The 19,272-nt window shown below is 39.5% G+C and overlaps 2 protein-coding genes across 2 annotated transcripts in view; both read right to left on the reverse strand.

Moving 5' to 3' along the window:
* prim2 (DNA primase subunit 2) overlaps positions 1-9,470 on the reverse strand; it is a 53,404-nt gene extending 43,934 nt beyond the window's left edge. Inside the window, exons 1-6 of the mRNA XM_083774632.1 lie at positions 9,404-9,470; positions 7,171-7,320; positions 5,933-6,045; positions 5,729-5,823; positions 4,265-4,385; positions 71-166 (exon numbers count right to left, since the gene is read on the reverse strand). Coding sequence (XP_083630758.1) covers positions 71-166; positions 4,265-4,385; positions 5,729-5,823; positions 5,933-6,045; positions 7,171-7,315 — 570 coding nt within the window. The 5' untranslated portion in view covers positions 7,316-7,320; positions 9,404-9,470. The remainder of the gene's footprint in view (positions 1-70; positions 167-4,264; positions 4,386-5,728; positions 5,824-5,932; positions 6,046-7,170; positions 7,321-9,403) is intronic.
* Positions 9,471-10,567: 1,097 nt separating this feature from the next.
* psmc2 (proteasome 26S subunit, ATPase 2) lies at positions 10,568-18,171 on the reverse strand. The gene is made up of 12 exons (XM_083774778.1): positions 17,985-18,171; positions 17,135-17,172; positions 16,305-16,386; positions 16,005-16,104; positions 15,328-15,459; positions 14,172-14,244; positions 13,296-13,391; positions 12,713-12,877; positions 12,516-12,603; positions 11,939-12,141; positions 11,668-11,764; positions 10,568-10,843 (listed from the first exon to the last, which is right to left on the reverse strand). Exons 1-12 carry the CDS (start codon positions 18,052-18,054, stop codon positions 10,686-10,688), a joined length of 1,302 nt encoding a protein of 433 aa, XP_083630904.1. The 5' UTR covers positions 18,055-18,171; the 3' UTR covers positions 10,568-10,685.
* Between the last annotated feature and the right edge of the window lie 1,101 nt (positions 18,172-19,272).

Below are 19,272 nucleotides of genomic sequence, written 5' to 3' on the forward strand. Positions count from 1 at the left end.
AGCAAGTCTGTGTGAACTGCAAGTGACTTCCATAACTTTTGTTAATGCAGGAGAGAGATCAGAAACTCACTCTGTAGAAGTCTTGGTCCTCCACAGTGATTCCACTGACGGCGTAGCTAGAGTTGACAAGTTTATCCACCAGGCTTTTCTTTTCATCTGCACCAATCTGGGGAGAGACATCATTTTGATGAAATTCCATAACGCAGTGGTTTTCAACCAGTGGTCCAGGGACCACCAGTGGTCCTTTAGGGGGTTCCAGGTGGTCCCCAGCTAAATGGAGAATTGGTAACCTTATAGATATTTAACTCTTGAAAGCGAAAAAAAATTACACTCTCAAGAGTTACATTATTGTTAAACATATGCATTACTGGCCTGGGCCGGCTTAGCGGTCCAGTCACCTTGGCTGGTAATCCAGCATGATCGAGTCCCGATCCCAACAAGCTTTGCTGTGCGCGTGCCCCTTATCCAACAATAACAAAATATTATTTAGTTTTGGGTCCGAGATGCTAAATGGTGGTCCGTGGCTCAAACATTGAATAAATAATAGGCCTTGATATGAAAATGGTTGAGAACCACTGCCATAACAGACTGCATAGGCAGGGACTTGTGTAAATACATTAAACTTTGATGCCAATGGTGATCATGTGGCATTATTGATGTACGACGCGTACACATTCTGTCAAACAGACTTGCAGCTATAGAAAAATTATTTTTTCCCGCCCAATGGCTGCAAGACTTGGAAGTGATTGGACTTCCAACGTAGCTATGTTCAATTGTTCATGTCAGCATTTTTGCTGAATACTAGTAAGCTACTAAGCTTCTTTTAACCAATTTCAACCCGAAATAAATAAATAAATATAATAAGACAGTTGGGTAACACACCGTCAGACTTGCATTTTATAAATTACACAGTACATGACATTATAAATTACACAGTACATGACATTCTAGGCAAATTCAAATGTTTCCTACATGAAATTAGCTAAAATAGCCGATCTATAAGCTCACAATATCTGAGAACAAATGGAGAACAATGTTTTGTTCTCCATTTTTAAGTAAACACTATTCCGCTTTCTTTTCCTGAAAACTAAATACGATAAAAGCTTGTAAGAAAGATAATTTCACCCATTTCTTTTTTTTACATTTAAACCTGTGAAAAAAAAAGAAACTGAAACCTACAAAGGCTGAAAATATATGGACTTGGAGACCATGTACATTCAACAGTGTCCTCCATTTGTAACCTGAAAGACGTCTCTACGCCACTACACACACATAATAAAATTCTGCTATCCGTCCCCTCATCTCAATCTAACCTAGCTTGTCTCAATTAAGAATAGAGGGGACAAACCCACTAAGCTCTTTCCCTTTTCTTGTGCCGTCCAGTGTTGATTTTGTCGACTAAATACTATGACGAAAAATGTTCGTCGACTACCTCTTTTCACCGATGGAGACTAAATAAAATTAAAAGATACTAAGCTATGACGACGTAAAGCTAAGACTAAATATATTGCCAATTTGGTCAAGAACAAAAATGTCAGGGAGGGACTAGTGGAGAAGAGATGAAGTAGAACTGAAAGTCATTTTGTTTGGTTGCTCTCGGATGTTGCGCAAATCTACAAGCTCACAGACGTGCCGCATTTCAGCAAGTCTGTATATTTAGTCGACTAAACATTTCAGATGACTAAAAATATGACTAAAACTAAATGGAATTGTATTCAAAAGGCTATGACTGAAACTAAATCAAAACTACTACAGTACGCCAGTTAATCTCTGTCGCCTCCATAATCAGATTCCCTTCTGCTATCTGTCCCCGTCCCATCTCAATCTAGTGTCTCAATTAAGAACAGAGAGAGGGGGAAAAACCCTACTAAGCTCTTTCTCTTTCCTTGTGCCGTCACTTCCCCGCTATCTGATCTTCTGGTATTGTGGGATCTTTCCAGAGAGCTCTGGGTTTGACCTTGTGCTGCGCGAGTCGACACTGGTGATGTGTGATGTGGAGGTGGAGCAGTGGTTCTCAAAGTGGGGTCTGGGGACCCCAGGGGTCCTTGGGATGGGTCGTTTCAGGGGGTCGTGACTAGCAAGCAATATTAGCTAATATAGCATCAAAATCAGTCTCACCACGTGATACTTATTCAAAAATATCTACAAGTTGTGATGTGACATGAGCTTGCAGATCAGCTATTTGTGAAAACCTTGGGCAAATCTTTTTATTTTTGGCTTTTGCCTTTATTTTATATTTTTTATGGAGGGATAGAAAGTAGGCTAACAGGAAATGGGGAGAGATGGGGGGGGTGATGTAGTGAAGGCCGTCGGGATCGGGAGTCGAACCCACGGCACACTGCCAGACTGGATTACCAGCCAAGGTGCCTGGACCGCTGAGCCACGGCCCAGGCCACCTTGAGCAAATCTTGCAAATACTGGAATAATGTAGACCATTTTTAACACAACTCTAGCCCAAAAACTATTGCCTACAACTAGTCAGTCTGGAGGTCCTCGACATGAAAATGTTTGAGAATCACTGATGTAGAAGATCAACAAATTGAGTCAACAGAAGGTAGACGTAGCGTTGTTCACATCCAGCCCATTCAGTCTGTCTGACTGAAAAGAAAAATAAATGTCTGGAAGTCTGCTAAACCCAAAACAAGATTTATTTCTGAGGACATTATTTTTGTTCCCCCTCAGTCTGAATCACCAAATTGAAGCATATTGTTGGTGCTCGTTTTGTTGTTCAGGACAGCTGAATCATCGAACCACTCAAAGTAGAGTGTTCATCTATCAACTACCACCATAGAAGATCCATATTTCCATGGGTTTATTCCTCAGTGTAAATTTTAATTGACTATGTGAATGCAAAGAAAGTATAATCGTCAGGCCTAATTGCATCCGATATGGTTCCAATTAAAGTATCTTAGATAAAAATGGACAATAATTACTCACAAATCTTTAAATTGTTGTGTCCAAAAGAATACATATACTGTGATCAGACAGCTCCATCTGGTGGCAAATATATGAATTACTAAAAGTAATCTCAGCAACAATATCAATAAGAATGAATCCCAAATAATTCAAGTCAGTAGATTAAATCAGACATCAGGATAACATCCATCATCATATTGTTTAGGGTTCATTATGGCTTTTTATGATGAATGATGAGAAACTCAAACCAGGATTCCAACATTAGAACCCAGTTTCCTGCACAGGTTTTTTACCATTGAGCTAATAACCTGCCTGCTTTCTATGGGGAATTTTTTATCTTGATCTTCAGGTCAAAGTTTGTGTCAAAGCAGAAACAGGATCGTGTCAAAGGTCACGTCTCACCTAGACGCAGGATTCTAAGCACTGGGCTTCACGTATATGGATCTTTTGCAAAACGCACATTTGTGTGTACGTTTGGGCCTTTCAGCCAAACGCAAACGGTAGTCGAAAATATCCGGATCAGTGGAGCTGTGTAGTCATGTGAAACAGAGCTTTTGAGAAACAATGACGTCACCGCTCATTAGCGCATATCATTATTATGTTTATATATCAGTGTTAACAACTTTAAACTTATCATGTTGCTTCAACTGCAGCGAGCAAAGGCTCTGCTCTGCCCTAACCCTAACCCAAATATATCAGTCTACTAGTCCAGTGCTTTCATTTGTATTGGTGCCGAGTGTGAAAACAATAGAGAAACTGTGGATATTAACCTACCAATAAGGACCCAGGCCAAATGCCATTGCGCAGTAGGCCTACACCAACAACAAGTCCATGCGTGGTGTGTGTGCATAGCCATGTGAAACTATATTCTAGTGCTGTATTTTGCTCTCTATTTCATGGTCATGGAGGGAGAGAGAGAGAGGGTGCGGAGAGAGAGAGAGGTGTGAATGCAATCGTATCAAATAGCGTGGTTGGTGAGAACCACTCACAATTTAGGTGACTTTTAAAATGCGGTACTTTAATATTCCTTCATTAAAAGTGTAAATATATCAAATATAGCCTACAATTGAAACATGCTACTGCAGTGATTATATCCTGTGTTCAATGCGTTTCTGTGTTTGTGTGTGGACACATATCTGTCATATGGGCAGGGATTTTTTCTAAAATAGGACAAGAAATAATCTGTTTTGCAAAAGATCCATATACGTGGAGCCCAGGCCTAAATGTCTCAATAGAAGAGCAAAGAGACAAAAGACAACCATCCCAATTGTACAAGTTATATTGTATTAACATACAATATCAATAAAGATTGGATATGGATTCTATATTTCACAAGGCTCAGGCTCACCGTATCATACTGCAGGTTATTCCGGTGCAGAAATTCACTTTTGTATTTGGCAGTCAGCTCACTGAAACGGTAGCGGAAGAGTTCAACTTCTTGCTGTATGAACCATCGTCTGAGATCCTCCCTTTAACGGCATATTGGAAATACAAACAAACACTTTGTCAACGGTTGAAAACATTACCGGTAAATAAAATCCACAAACATTGAAGACAAAAGTGTGTAAACACAAACATAGAGTGCTGAAGTCCTGAAGTAATTTCTCTATGAATAACATTGTGTCATCTTAAAATAGTCTCATAACTATTCTGGTCCAAAAACTGTCTATCGTTTATGACTGTCTGTCAGTCATATTTAATGTACCGGTAGTCTGTTTCTAGTGAAAATGTAACTAATTCAGCAGCAGTAACAATAGCGTTTTCAGTTGTCAGTTGATTCTTCATATCCATATGAGTGAAACGGCCTGGATGATTTGTTTATTTTTAACAACAGTAACAGTTCTTATATGAGGCAAGATGATGATATGATGGGGATTACAATGCAAATAAAAAAAGTACATGAACCAGTGGACTTAGCACCCTCTACCGATATTGATGTCAGACTTCGGTGCTCAATTATTTTTTACCCCCTTTTCCTCCCCAATTTAGTCGTTAATTCCTCCCCACATATGCATGCCATTTCTTCACATTTCACATTTCTGTCACTGCTGTTGTACATGAAACAAAATATTTTGAGATGGGGGTTGGCAGCCAAATACATTTAATATTGGGGTCCTCGACATGAAAACATTTGAGAATCACTGATCAGCAATATAGAAAACATCAGAAAACTGAGACATTTGTAGAATCGGCCTCAGGTCTTAATCGTTAAGTGTTTGTTTTATGGAATATCCGAATATCCCTTAGCCCATTACTGTAGGTCTTGACTTTACCAAACACATGAGGTTAGGGTTGTGCTAGCCTGAGCTAACGTGTTAGGTTTCTGGTCTAGAGGGGCAGGTCGCGGCTCAGATTTGCGCACGCCCTGATTGGATCTCATCGATCTGTCCGTCACCCCCGGCCCCTCCTCTCCCCTCTAGTGCAGCGCTACGTCACATAATTTGGAGCGACACCCACCCGGAAGGGTTGACTCCCACTTTTAGACCAGAGCGGCCAATGCGTTCCTCCAGGCTTTACGTTTTTGAACCAACAAAAATGAAAGCCTGGTACCGAGGCTAGGGTTGTGCTTGTGTCTGATTTATACTTTCCACGTTCAATCGTGCACCGAAAATAGCTAATCTCCAAGCTCATATGAGTGTTGTGTGCTTGTAGATCAGCTATTTTCAGTGCCTGAAACCAACAAACCAAATGCTGGCCTAGTGGCCTCTACTGAATCCAAGCTTGTAAATAGTCTAGTTTTCGGTGAACACAATTAAACCACTGGAAAAAGCTTTTAGTCATACTCCAATTTTGAGAAAATAAGTCCACTTACGTTTGGCAGTAGGCGAGGCGAAGTATGAAATGAGAGATATGGTCTTTTCTTCGTTTTTCATATTCACTTGGTCCACTTTGAGATTTCCTATCATCCTGATGGAATATAAGAGTTATTGTCCATAATTGATAAAAGATGGTATGCTATCATTGACTCGACATTGCGATGTATTGTGGACATAATTACTGTCATTACTATACTCACAGCCTCTGAAAGCCTCGGAAAGTTGAGGTTTTTCAGCTCAGCATCCAGCTTCTTTGTGTACTGCTCAGAGATTTTCACATAGCTCACTCCCAAATTTTCTACAGTCTTCAACACTACAATTACATCAAAAGTCTGATTAGGCATTGAAAAGCTCATTTTACATTTCATGGCAAAAGCGTGTCACTTGCCGACAAGAACTGATCGACAAGAACAATCTTCAAGCTGACATCTATGGAATACAAATGTGGCTTAATGGAACATTTAACCTTTTTCTTTTTTTTAACAGTGTTTTTTAACAGGCTCTTTAGGGGGCTAGCCATGTATTGTGCGTGTGTGTGTGCAATTCAAATGGGACTCAGTTCGGACTGAAATCTTGCCCAAATTCAAAGTCATACATCATAAACATTATAGACAACTATCTCAAGCAGTGCGTTGAGACCCATCTTTGGGTCGTGGACCAATTTGTATGGTTCACAGGTAAATGTCTCCTTTTTCCGTTTTCTACATTAATATACAGTATATATTAGTGCTGCACGATTCTTGCTGAAATGTGAATTTCGATTTCCTCCACAAGAATTGAGATCACGATTCTCACACGATTCTCAAATTTTCCATGAAAATATTTAGTGTTTTTATTCTGAATGTTACATTAAAATTAATTGAACAGCCAACTAGTGCTGCACGATTCTTCACAAAATGAGATTGCATAGGTGTCTGAATCTAGATCGTGATCTTTTTTTATATTTTAAAACAAAAATTAAACAAGAAATAAAACATATTCAATTCCAACATTTTTCTAAAAGATTTCATAAGTAAAATTAAAGAATTAAGAAAAGATTAAGAAAAAGAGTTTAAGTAGTGAAAATACAATGAGCTCATAACATGGTATGTAGCAATGCATTATGAGCCTAGCCCTAGCTTATAGGCCTGGCTGTAAACAAGTTCTTGAGCTTAGTCCAGTTACCCTGGGTAAACATGGTAACTTTGCTTTTGCTTAGATATGCTTTTGTCACTAGTTGGCTGGGTCCCGGGCAAACTTATCTTTTGGGCCTTGAGCTAGAATTTGGGAACCACTGTTAAAGACAACTGATAACATAGATGGATGATAGACATCACAGGTTGGCCACATGATGTCCGAGAACCACAATTGCCCATTAACTTTAACTATAATGGTGTTGGTATCATTCTGAGAACACATTTCAAACATTAAGTCAGGCATGTCAAGTGTCTCTTCTTACATTTCAGTCTTTCGACTGCAAAGGTCTCAAACTCGCTGAGTGAAATGTTTTCCAGAGGCGGCTGCCCATAGAATTGTAGACAATGTCCATAGAGCTCCGCCTGGTGATTTGCAATCAACTTCTTTCTTCTGCTGATGAACTGCATTGTGTCTAATGGTGGAGCAACACAACGATGATTAGCCCATTCTGACCTGAGATCAGATTCTAAAAATGTCTATTACATCCTGACAGTTACATTATTAACCCATTCTGACCTGAGATCAGATTCTAAAAGTGTCTTAGATTTTTCAAAAATAGCAGACCTACAAGCTCGTATCGCGCCACTCGGTGGCGCGATATGAGCTTGTAGATCTGCTATTTTTCAATAGCTAAAGCATAACATGATGCCGACACCAAAATGGGTGCCCGGTCAGAATGGGTTAGAGCACACACACATCTACAAGCCATTATGTAAGAATGTCAGCGTGGGAAAACCTCAAATCCAGTTATTTCACCTCATAACTTCTCAAACTTCTGCGACACCCATAATAATCCAATTTGATTATTGTGAATTAGATTTGAATGAAAAAATAATTAGATTTGAATTGGGGACCCCCCCACCCTGAGCACTTGGAATTGTGGGAGTTGAGACTGACGTCCACAGATAAAGAAACATTTTTCCTCTTCCTTAGGTCACTTTGATTAAAGTGTACCGAAGTCCTGACATCACTCGTTCATCCCCTGGTTCACAGAACTAATTTCTCTATAGTAAGGAGAATAACATTGGGTCATCTTAGAATCGTAGCCCATAAATAAACAAATTGTCCTGGGGATATTGTCAAGCAGGTGGCTCTGTATTATTTACGATAGTCAGTTAATCATACAGAGATAAAGAATTACTGTACTTACCGTACTATACTAGAAATACTGTACTTAAGTACAATGTTGATGTATGTGTACTTTACTGGATTTGCAAATTGCAATACTTAATATTTAAGTAATATTTTACTCCACTAGTTATTTGAAAACTTCAGTTACCACTTACTTTGTTGATTTTGATTATATTACAAAACATACATTAACAGTGGTTAATCACTTCAGCCCTATATACTTTTTGACTATTTGAAAATAGCCAATCTACAAGCTCACAATGCGACGCCGTGTTGTGTTTGGAGATCTGCTCATTTTAAAAAGATGTGTATACATTTTATTTGAAATGTTGTGAAATCAGTAGGACATTCTGCACAATGAGTACTTATATTGGTACTTTAAGTACATTTTAATGCCAATATATTGCACTTTCAATACTTTTACTTGAGTTAACAGCAACAGTCTTTTCTCAAGACATATTCAGAGCTCAGGGAAAAACATCAGAGGGTGCCGTTTTTCCTTTTTTTTTCCTGATGAGTTCCCAGATTGTGTCTCACTCAAGATCATACCAAGGTATTGGTAAATACAGCTGTAGGCAGCTAATCATTAATGGTGGGTATGTTTCATTTGGTACAGCACCGTCAATGGTCATGTCACTTGTCAGTAGCCTACTATACACACTAACAGGTGCACGACAGTCAGACTCGGAAGAACCCCTTCCACTTATTATTATCAGCTAATATTAGCCGTTTATACCACGTCATCTGTGAAAGTGGTGTATTGACTGAACTGAGTCTGAACATGACATTGGCTCTCCCAAGAGGAGTCAATGACATTCCCAACAGTCCTGAGACTTTTAGCAAGGTAATTACACCTGCAGATAATCTAATTATAGTAATGGTAGTGGGTAATGGGTATGTTTGACAATACATGCTAATCAAATGTCAAGGGTTAATAAGTACAGGCATAAAAAGGTCCCATGCATACGTTTCCAGTGGGGAAAAAAATAACCAATATAAAATAATTGCTTGCTAGTAGCAAGTAGCAAATAGTTAAGATGACTTTAACTATTAAAAACATTACTTTTTAAACAATTCATTGTGTAATTGGTTGGTGGGGTGACATGGGACTGGTTGCCAGAGTAGTCACAACTTTGGTTACACGACACAACGATATTTATTATGAAATACAGTGCACTTTTGTTGCACTACCGAGTACTATCCAGTTCGCAAGCAAACAATAAGCATATGCTGTTTGAGAACTCCATGAGGGAACATGTATTCCATGGTACTGTATTTTATACACATCGAGTCACATTTCTAGCTTTCGTAAACGTTGGCCAACAATAATGCATACATCAACCCTCTATGTTACGTTACTTTACCGATTAGAAGAATAGCAGCTTCTTCTTCCTACAGGAGTCCCGCCAAACTGGTGTTGTTTTCTTCAACAAATCGCGGGTAAATGACGTCACTTGGTCGCATACTCAGTAGTCTCGCGTAGCAAGACAATCTGAGAATCTCTCAATCTCCGAACAGTCTGACAACGCGAGACTACATACTCAGCCTTTCTTTTATGCACATGCTTCTAATAGAACTTAGAAGTATTGCATAGATAGAAGTCTTCTATCTATGCAATATGCATGCACATACTATGGAAGCCGTTTATACCCCCTCACAGAATGCGCGGTATGCACCGTCTGATAAAGTCATAGACCGCGGAGTCTTTCAGTCTTGTTCAGCCTGAACTCCAATAGTCCAATTTACCTAAAAAGTTCCCTCAGGAACTCACTGCTGCCACCAGCTGGCGGAGTCAGGTTACAATTTACCAATTTGTAAATGTAAAAACAGCCTCGTCTTGACCATTGATTGATTGGAATATGTATAGTTTGCAGAATTACAGTACATTTCAAGCATAACCATATTATGCCAGTTATAAAATGATAGTGAGGACCGGAGCGACGCCCCACTGTTCATTTCAATGGAAGTTGCTGTTTTGAAGCACCCGTAACGCTGAGGGGTTTAATATTGCTCGGAGTCTATCCTGATGTGAAAGATTTTTTTCAGACAAATAAAGGTTAATGTCTAAATCTATTGGAAATAAAAACGTGGTGTAATGTTGAAATGGCACACGATCAAGAAAATAAAAACATGGCATGTCAAAAATGTTACCGAACCCTGATGTAGACTATTGCTAAACCAATGAAGACGTTGCATTTTTGTTCTATAAATGTAATCTTTTTTTTTTTTACTGCCAAGCTTTCCTGTGCTATGTTATACAAAGAAAGATAACAGCATGTCAATGCCACACAACTCTCCATTTATGAATCAAGGCCATGGAGAAATATCGACACATATTAATGCACTGTATCTTTTAACTTTATTAGTATATTAGTAAAGGTGTATTACAAACATACTACTATTAGTCACTGTGCTGTCAAGTTAGAACAAAATCTTTCCATTGTTGAAATGCTGTAAATGTATAAACCAACATGGTTTTATACTTGAAAATACACCGTAGTGATATTTTACAAAATCATACAACCATATTTGTAAAGAACACACATAGAATACACTTTATTTCTTTAAAGCAGAACAAGAAAGACAAAAGAGACAGAAATGTATTTCAGCTCAATTGAGATAAAAGACAAAGCCTAGCAGAGGATCTTAGTTGTAGGTCATGTATCTGGGGGTGGCGCTAAACTTGGCGTAGGACTTGATGACCTTGTTGACTGCCTCCAGGAAGTCCTTCTCTGTGGCGATCTTCCTGCGAGCACGGATGGCAAACATGCCAGCCTCTGTGCACACGCTACGGATCTCAGCACCTAAAAACATGTATCATATAACATTGTTCAGACAACCCTCAGTTTGCAAATCTTTGTGCGATAGGATCTTTTTCACATTACCAATTGAACCCTAACCTCCATATTCTGTGGAACATAAAAAATAGCAAAGCTAGAAATAGCAGGGGTCCCCACTTCATTTCTTTCTCAGCTAAGGGGTCCTTGTACATGGCAAATCAATGTCGTGATAATACAAGTGTATGCATACCATGTGTGAACTTAGACATGTGCATTATAGTGAAAACTTTAAACCCATTCCCAGTGCAATGTATGGCATAATGTGCAACTTCATCAATATGGTGCTGCACCCTAGTGGCCAAAGTCAAGTCATGCATACATCAATATTCCTAAGTGGTTCTCAAATATTTTGGGCTCAGGTCAGGTCACTCCTGTAAATAACGTTTTCATCCAAGGCACCCCTCATTTTCATTGTTACGTTATAGAATTTTATAGAATGTTATATTACGGCACATAAATATGTAAATCTTCCCCCCTAAGATACAGTATGGCCCCTCTTCCACCAAGGTTGAACAGGTTATTTTTCCCCCCCATCCAATATTGAACCAGTTCTGAGTGTTTCCACTGAAAATGAATTGGTTCAGAACTTGAACCAACTGGATCCATGAAAGCATAGAGGTTCCCCAGCATCCCTATTCTGGGGGGAACATTCACCAAAAATAGCCGATCTAGGAGGTTTGGTGGTGCGTCTTACTAAGTATAGAGGGTTAAATGCCGAATAGCAAAGTATTCTGCCGCACCCCTGGACTTCTGTAACAGCACCCACTTTGGGAACCATTGATCCTTACCTGTGCTGTTAGGGCAGAGACGAGCCAGCAGCTCAAAGCGGATATCTCTCTCCACACTCATAGAGCGAGCGTGGATCTTGAAAATGTGTGTGCGCCCCTGAAACACAAAAACATTGTGTTAAAATAAAAAAACACCCACTTTGGAAATAATGCCCCATTTTTGTACAACTGGTGGTAGGAGGGGTTCTAAAATTTATGCAGAGACTCTGCCATTACAATTAACGCATTATGCTAAAATAGGCCACCATGTCCTACTCTTAACAGCACCAACCTCCAGGTCCGGCAGGCTGAACTCAATCTTCCTGTCCAAACGGCCAGGCCTCATGAGTGCCGGGTCCAGGGTGTCAGGTCTGTTGGTGGCCATCAGCACCTTGATGTTGCCACGTGGGTCAAAGCCGTCCAACTGGTTGATTAGCTCCAGCATGGTCCTCTGGACCTCGTTATCCCCGCCAGCACCATCATCAAAACGGGCACCTGTCATGTTCATAGATGATGGAAGACCATCAGCAACACAGGATGCATGTCGAAGAGATGATGCGTTTCTATACACGCATACGGTACTTTTGACTGCTGTGACAGCCTCATGCAAATTAGCTTTCTGTCTCCATAACTAGACACTTCACGTTTACAATTTCTGAAAATGAAACTGTCTGGGTTGTCATGCGATAATTCTGTCTGCTTCTCATGACTGTATTTGTTCTCACAACAACAGTGTGCTGTTTAATAAAAGACGTAAATGAAGGACTAAAGTACAATTCTGTGTATTAATGCTCCAATGAAGCTGCTTAGAAGACAGTGGTTATATGATTACATATATTAGATAGAAATATAACTGAAGAAAATGCTACCTCCAATAGCATCAATTTCATCAAAGAAGATAAGGCAAGCCTTCTTGGTCCTGGCCATTTCAAAGAGCTCACGCACCATTCTGGCTCCCTGCAAAGAAAATGTTTAGTTAGACAACATCAAATAACGTTTATTCAAAAAACCACTGCTACACATTTGTCAACTATACTTTATGTATGTGTGTTTGCAAAAGCCTCACCTCTCCCACGTACTTCTGCACCAGTTCGGAGCCGATGACTCTGATGAAGCAGGCATCAGTGCGGTTGGCCACGGCTCGTGCACACAGGGTCTTCCCTGTCCCAGGGGGTCCAAAGAGTAGCACACCTTTAGGAGGCTCAATGCCCAGGTTCACAAATCTCTCCGGCTACAAGGGTGATTAGAAAGACATTTTTCATGGTGCACTGCATACTACAGTTTGCAATATTTTCCACATAGAAGATATGTGATCTTCTGTATGAAGTCTTTTCTTCCCTGCTGTTAAGGTCAATGGGGTCTAGACAAGATTCTCATCTCAATCTACTCTCAATAACCAAAGGGTTTTGCAATTAACAATTTAGTAATGTAATAGACACTCGGGCAACAACAGGAAAAGTGGCCAAGTAAATAAGAGTGCCAAAAATAATGAAGCGCAAAGTAAACTAACAAACCTAGAACCAGACAGCGACATTATGTTAAGAACTGCTATGAAGAAAGATGGTGGACACTGAACAATGTATCGAGATATGGTAACTGGCTGTAAGGTCCTGTGGGGGTGAAGAGTAAGACTATTGTTCAATACTTACATGGAGCAAAGGGGTCTCCACCACCTCTCTGAGCTTTTCAATCTGCTCTTTACATCCACCCACATCACTATAAGTCACATCAGGCTTTTCCTCCACCTGGAACATAGGGAGACTCATTATTTGGCGAGTGTTAATACAAAAATAATTATAACACAAATGCTAATATCCAAAATTCCAAAAACTATTTTAAGCCCAATATAGTGAAAATAATCTAATATCTCATCATCATCATTTATTTAACTCATGACCATGATCACATGGTATGGAGCACAGATTCATAAAAGTATACAATAACAAGTATACATTACAATACACAATATACATACAGACATATCGAAAGTCTTTCACTATTTGAACAGTGGAAGAACATTTTTCTGAAAAGCACCCAATTGATAGATTACTTTGTTTTTCAGATTTTAGTAATGCAATTCATTTAAACATAGATGGGTGGGTAATAAAATAAGTTGGCAGGTATTTTTGCCTGAAATTCTTAATGCTAGTATTCTTCCATTCCAAGGTACTCATCTCCAATTCTTCATTACATAGGTTACAAATCCTCTGACTTCTTTACAACTATATCTACAAGCTCACAAGCGAACAAACTTGTAGATTGGGCCGGCCGTATCCTCCATTAAAACATTACAGCCTATGAAGACTGTATTAAGATCGGAATAAGCAGAGTAAGCATAACTCCAGTCAATGAACAAAGGAAAATACCGGTAGTCACATGAGTAGAGTGCAGAGAGAGAGATGCAGAAGATGCAGTGCCTCAAAGAAACTAGGATACCAAGTGAACAATGAACCTAGCATCTGTCTAAACAACATGCTGCACAGTGAAGCCCTCAAGAGGGAAGGAGTATGCTGGTTTGTTCTCACCTGCATCATTGTTACAGTTGGATCAATCTTAGGAGGCAGGGGAATGTGTATCTGGTACTTATTTCTGTCAACACTGGATGAGAAATACATTTGGTCATTGTAAAGTTGCCCGAGGGCCAAGGCTCCAAAAACAGTCAGCGATGCTTTTTGATGGTTTTTATTGCTCCAAACTCCAGCTCCAGTGCAGATATTCTCAACGGAAATAATCAAACAACAAAAATAATACTGGCCAAAATACAAAATAAAGAACTCAAAAATACTTAACGCTCAACGAAGGAAAAAGGAAAAATAACAAACTGCACTAGGCTATGCCCAGGACATGGGCCCTAGCAGCTCTCTCACGGGTGTGTCAGCATGACGCCTGCCCGAGCCTAACTGACTAGCTCAGTAGCTCTGCCTGCAGTCTCCCCTTTATAGGAGAGGATCCTACCACCAACAGAGAAGCAATTAAATATACCCAGCTTATCTACAAGCTAAATTAACATCATATGGGGTTACGTTCATTTCCCCAGATAATAGACATACTTTGATAAATGACATTGTGGAACACCCCTACTCCTCACCAGTACTTGGCACCTTCCCCCTCTTAAAGTGCCAGCACTGGAGAGGCCATACAAATACTGAGGTTACAATAAACACACAGGTTAATAAACTGAATGTTTTCCCTGTGTGTATCATTTCATTTGTACATCCTGTAAATGCATACATCAACAGTATTGACATTAATGATAGGACCTGTCTGCCCCACTACCCACAGTCTGTGTGGTGTGTGCGTGCGTGCAATGTCCTTAATCAGTGTGTGTGTGTGTGTGTGTGTGTGTGTGTGTGTATAGGGCACGGGCTGCCCCGTGACAGTCATTATTTCAACTGCCAATAGGCTCATTAAATACCAAATGCTAATATCAAATAATAATAATAATTTAACCTATTGAACGGGTTCTCCCATGGGTCTATATTTGGTGCCCTTTGTTTTTAACCTCTACACAAATAGCCACCCTAGCCCACAACATTTTGAGCTTCTAGATCGGTTATTTTCACATAATGTTCACTAATGATTTTCACATAATGTTCACTAATTAAGAAATGCTCAGAAGACAGATGCAAGCGTTCATGTGGTTAAAGCATGAAGCCATTTCTCACTCCACTTCTGCCTTACCCAACTCTCATGCCTTCCTCGATGTCAGTAGGGGCCACCTGGTCACTCAGGTCTACCACAAACTTGGCAAACTGTTTCACATTGATGATGTACTTTGGGTCCTCAGAGTCCGCATTGATGATCTTTGTGCATCTGTTCACAAGCAAAACAGCTTCAGATTCACATAATTAGCCCTTCACTAAATCCCACCCCAAAAAGTGATTGTCCAAAGCCAATCCAAATAGTTTAGCAACAGTTGCTATGCAGGTCAAGCTTTCTTCGCTGCTAATGTGCTTATTTGACAAGGATGAGTTGGGGAGGGACTTAGTGAAAGGCTAATTCACCACATGTAGTTTAGTTAGCATTAAAAAAATACACTTAACTACATCACTCAAGTTCATGGAATTAAAACCTAAGACAATTTTTCAGTGCAATCTGTAACAGTGTAAAACTGTAAACTCATTTTGACATCATGTTCCAAAGGAGGAACATTTTTATCGAAGATGAGTTTTAATCAAACGTGAGTTTTAATTGAGCCTTAATGGAGGCTGAAAATTATCTTAATTCATGCCTCATACTACAATATCGATTATCCCCTTGAGATGTATCATCTCTGTTTCGAGGGGGTCCAACAAAGATTGTGAAGCCCAAGTTGTGAGCTTGTAGATAGTCATGTATAAATCATGCTTTCTTTATACCTTGCCACTTGTAGTGGCTGCTCACTCTGAAGGGTCTGTTTGTCAGCTGCCAGATCCCATAGTGCAGGAGGAGCCAGGCCTGTGTCTGATTCCTTGATGCCTAAAAACCCCCCGCAAAACACAACAGTGAATTATTAACACAGCACATTACTTGTCATTAGGGCTGCTGCCAAGTGCCAACTATACATTATTGTTTTAGCGATTATTCTATCACCTATATAATGACATGCCCAAAATAATGATCAATTGATAATTATTTTATTAACTGTTGCATCCAAAATTGTAATTATAACCACATACCGGTCAGTTCATTGATCTTTTTAAGCAAATTCTGAATGTCATCCTCCACTTGTTTAATCTGTCTGGAGTATGTGCTTTGGCCCTGAAGACAAAAAACAAACGTGAACTTCAAAACACATTCCCTCCCGTTACCATAGGCTGTCGTCATGTACGACGAGTGCCAACAGAATGCACAAAAAGGCAGAGAAGAATACCAGAACCAGAAGTAGTAATCGTCATTTCAGAATTAGACTCAGGGCACACATGCGTGCCTGAAATCTTTAGCGGCTTTAGGGCACAGAGTTTGGGGATTTTCAATGACGTCACACCATGGGAGCCATCATTGTGCAATGTGCACACACACATATACATACATATATATACATATACATATATATACACATATATATATATATATGAGACAAAAAAGGGACTCCTGCACATCCAAAAGTGTGCAGTCCCTTTTTCTCTTTTTTGATATATATATATATATATTTTTAAAGTCTAACTCATGTTGATTAGGTAATGTAACGAATGGTGCCAACAAACATTAAATGCCATTAACAATAAAGAGACAATATGACGTAATAAGGGACAATACGACGTACATTTTCCCTTCATTGTCAATGGCGTTTTTAAAACAAACATTGAACTAAAAACAAACATTAAACCTGTATATAGGAGGAGCTAGCGCCCCCCAAAAACAGCTAAAATGCTATTAATTCTGGATTATTAGACATGATAAAGAAACCTGAGAAATCCCGGGTTTGGCAAAGATTGTGTTAAAGCAACTGTCTTGGGGATTTACAACTTTGTGATAATAGCTTCATTAACGTCTTCAGCACACTTACATAAGTCTTCAACAAGGCAATGTCTCCCTCATCCAGAGCTGTTTTGAAGATGGAAAGAAAACACATAAATTAGTGAAATTTCAAAAAGAGTCAACAGCTGGTCGATCTAGTTCATTTATCTGTAATTTTTATGTTCAGACAATTCCGGATTGGACTTTTTTATTTTTATATAAAGGTTGTAGGGAAGGGGGAAAAAGCTTGTAGATCAGCTAATTCTGCCATTTTCACATTTTAAGTGTAAAGGTAATTTCTTTGTATATTTAAGTTATTTGTTATCTCTGACCTGTGCCGTTTCTAATTACGTTAACGAAGGCTAAAACCCCCAAAATAAATTAGTATTCATCTTTTCTAATTTAAATTAAAGTGTTAATTGCAATTATTTGTTATTAGGCATTGAACCCCTACCATGAAATGTTCTTAGCCCCACAAGTCAGAACCCAATGGTACTGAAGTTTCTGACATTTTTGAGATTCGGATTGGGCTGACCCAGGGGGTTCCGAGAGGGGCTAAAATGTTCTATGAGCAGGGCCTGGCTGTAAACAAGTTCTTGAGCTTAGTCCAGTTACCCTGGGTGAGTACCTTTCCTTTCCTTACTGGAGTAAAAAGTTAAATACCCCATCGTGAATCAAAATATAGGCCGGTTCCACACAAATTATTGTACACATACACAATACCAACCTAAAGTAATTGTATTAAGTTATAATGCCCAAACACAACATAAATTTAGTGTATGTGTCTTTTAAGTCCTCCTCGAATCAATCACATAATGCTAGTCGGTCAGCTAGCTGGCTTGTAGCTAACAATGTTGACGTTCACTTTAGTAAAGAAATAACATTCCTTTAAGACATACCTCGGATAGGTCCATCTTCTTTCTCCTCTTCTTTTACCTTCCTCTGATCGCCGCCTAAATAATCAGGCATATTTAATGTATTAATGCTATATTTGCTGACGATAGAAATGCCAGGGCTTCTTTTTGCTCACGATTACACAGCAGGTTTGAGCTTCCGCTATCCGCTGGATCACTGTCCGTCTTCAACAAACTCCCCCACTGACTGGTTCCTTTTGGTCAGAGTAGAGCCACTGTGGGGAAGTTGATTGAGGACGGACCGATAATGAGATACCGGTAATTTCAATTTTATAAACAATGCATACATTTGAAATCAAATTTGGAAAAAAATGTCTAGCACCAATGACCATAACGGGGAATTTAATATTAGTAGTGTACATATTATTATTTATTCTGATTTCTAACAGTTTACACGTTTTCTTCCATAGTAGGCTTTGTCATTAAATGTTCTGATGAATTGAATATGAAGGACCCTAATGGAAACAAGCCATATGCTTTCTATTGGGTTTTAAATCCTTTGAGCAGACCGTGCATTGACTGTACTTTCCTGTGCTTTTTTCAGAAAAATATCAATCAATCAATCAATCAATGGCAATCAATCAATCAACTGGCACTGCAACTGTGATATATTGGGTTTTGGTGACATTCCAGTAACTGCCAATGCAGCCAGGCAGCCAACATTAAAATGTTGCTGACTTTGCTCCCCTGTTATACAAGTAGCCTACCCTATAGGCCTATGCCGTATATGGTATACATCTGCGTGATCACAAGATGGGGAACTTTCACAACATTTCGTGTGGTCTCATACGTTATACATCCAAAATTAAATGTTAAATTAAATTCAATTAAATGCATGCATGCAGCAATAAAAGTTAATAAAATATGACCTTATCCAGGCACTGTGTGTGTGTGCGCGTGTGTGTGTGTGTGTGTGTGTGTGTGTGTGTGTGTGTGTGTGTGTGTGTGTGTGTGTGTGTGTGTGTGTGTGTGTGGTGTGTGTGTGGTGTGTGTGTGTGTGTGTGTGTGTGTGTGTGTGTGTGTGTGTGTGTGTGTGTGTGAGACGCAACTTGGCCTGTTGTAGCGCCACCATGAGGCTGATTTGAAAACTGTCAAGTGGCATTTCTTCCTCAGCCTATAGTGGGAATAGGCACGCAAACCGTGGATATGCACGGCTTGGGAAGCCGTGGATATGCTGCCATGTCTTCTCAGAATGCATTTCTTTCATGTGGATTCCAAGGCTTCGATTTCCCAAAAGTTGCGTAACTGCATCTGACAGTGCCTGTTCCTCTCC

Source organism: Protomyctophum parallelum (genome assembly GCF_964188405.1).
Source record: "Protomyctophum parallelum genome assembly, chromosome: 10".
In the NCBI taxonomy this organism is placed as follows: Eukaryota; Metazoa; Chordata; class Actinopteri; order Myctophiformes; family Myctophidae; genus Protomyctophum; species Protomyctophum parallelum.

What these genes read in the sequence shown, in the direction of transcription:
- psmc2 (XM_083774778.1), bottom strand. Translation starts at nt 18,054, where the DNA reads ATGCCTGATTATTTAGGCGGCGATCAGAGGAAGGTAAAAGAAGAGGAG. An exon ending in TGAAATTGATGCTATTGGAG is followed by an intron (nt 12,142 to 12,515) that starts GTAGCATTTTCT and finishes TGAACATGACAG; the next exon opens with GTGCCCGTTTTGATGATGGT. An exon ending in TCAGCCTGCCGGACCTGGAG is followed by an intron (nt 11,765 to 11,938) that starts GTTGGTGCTGTT and finishes TTTGTGTTTCAG; the next exon opens with GGGCGCACACACATTTTCAA.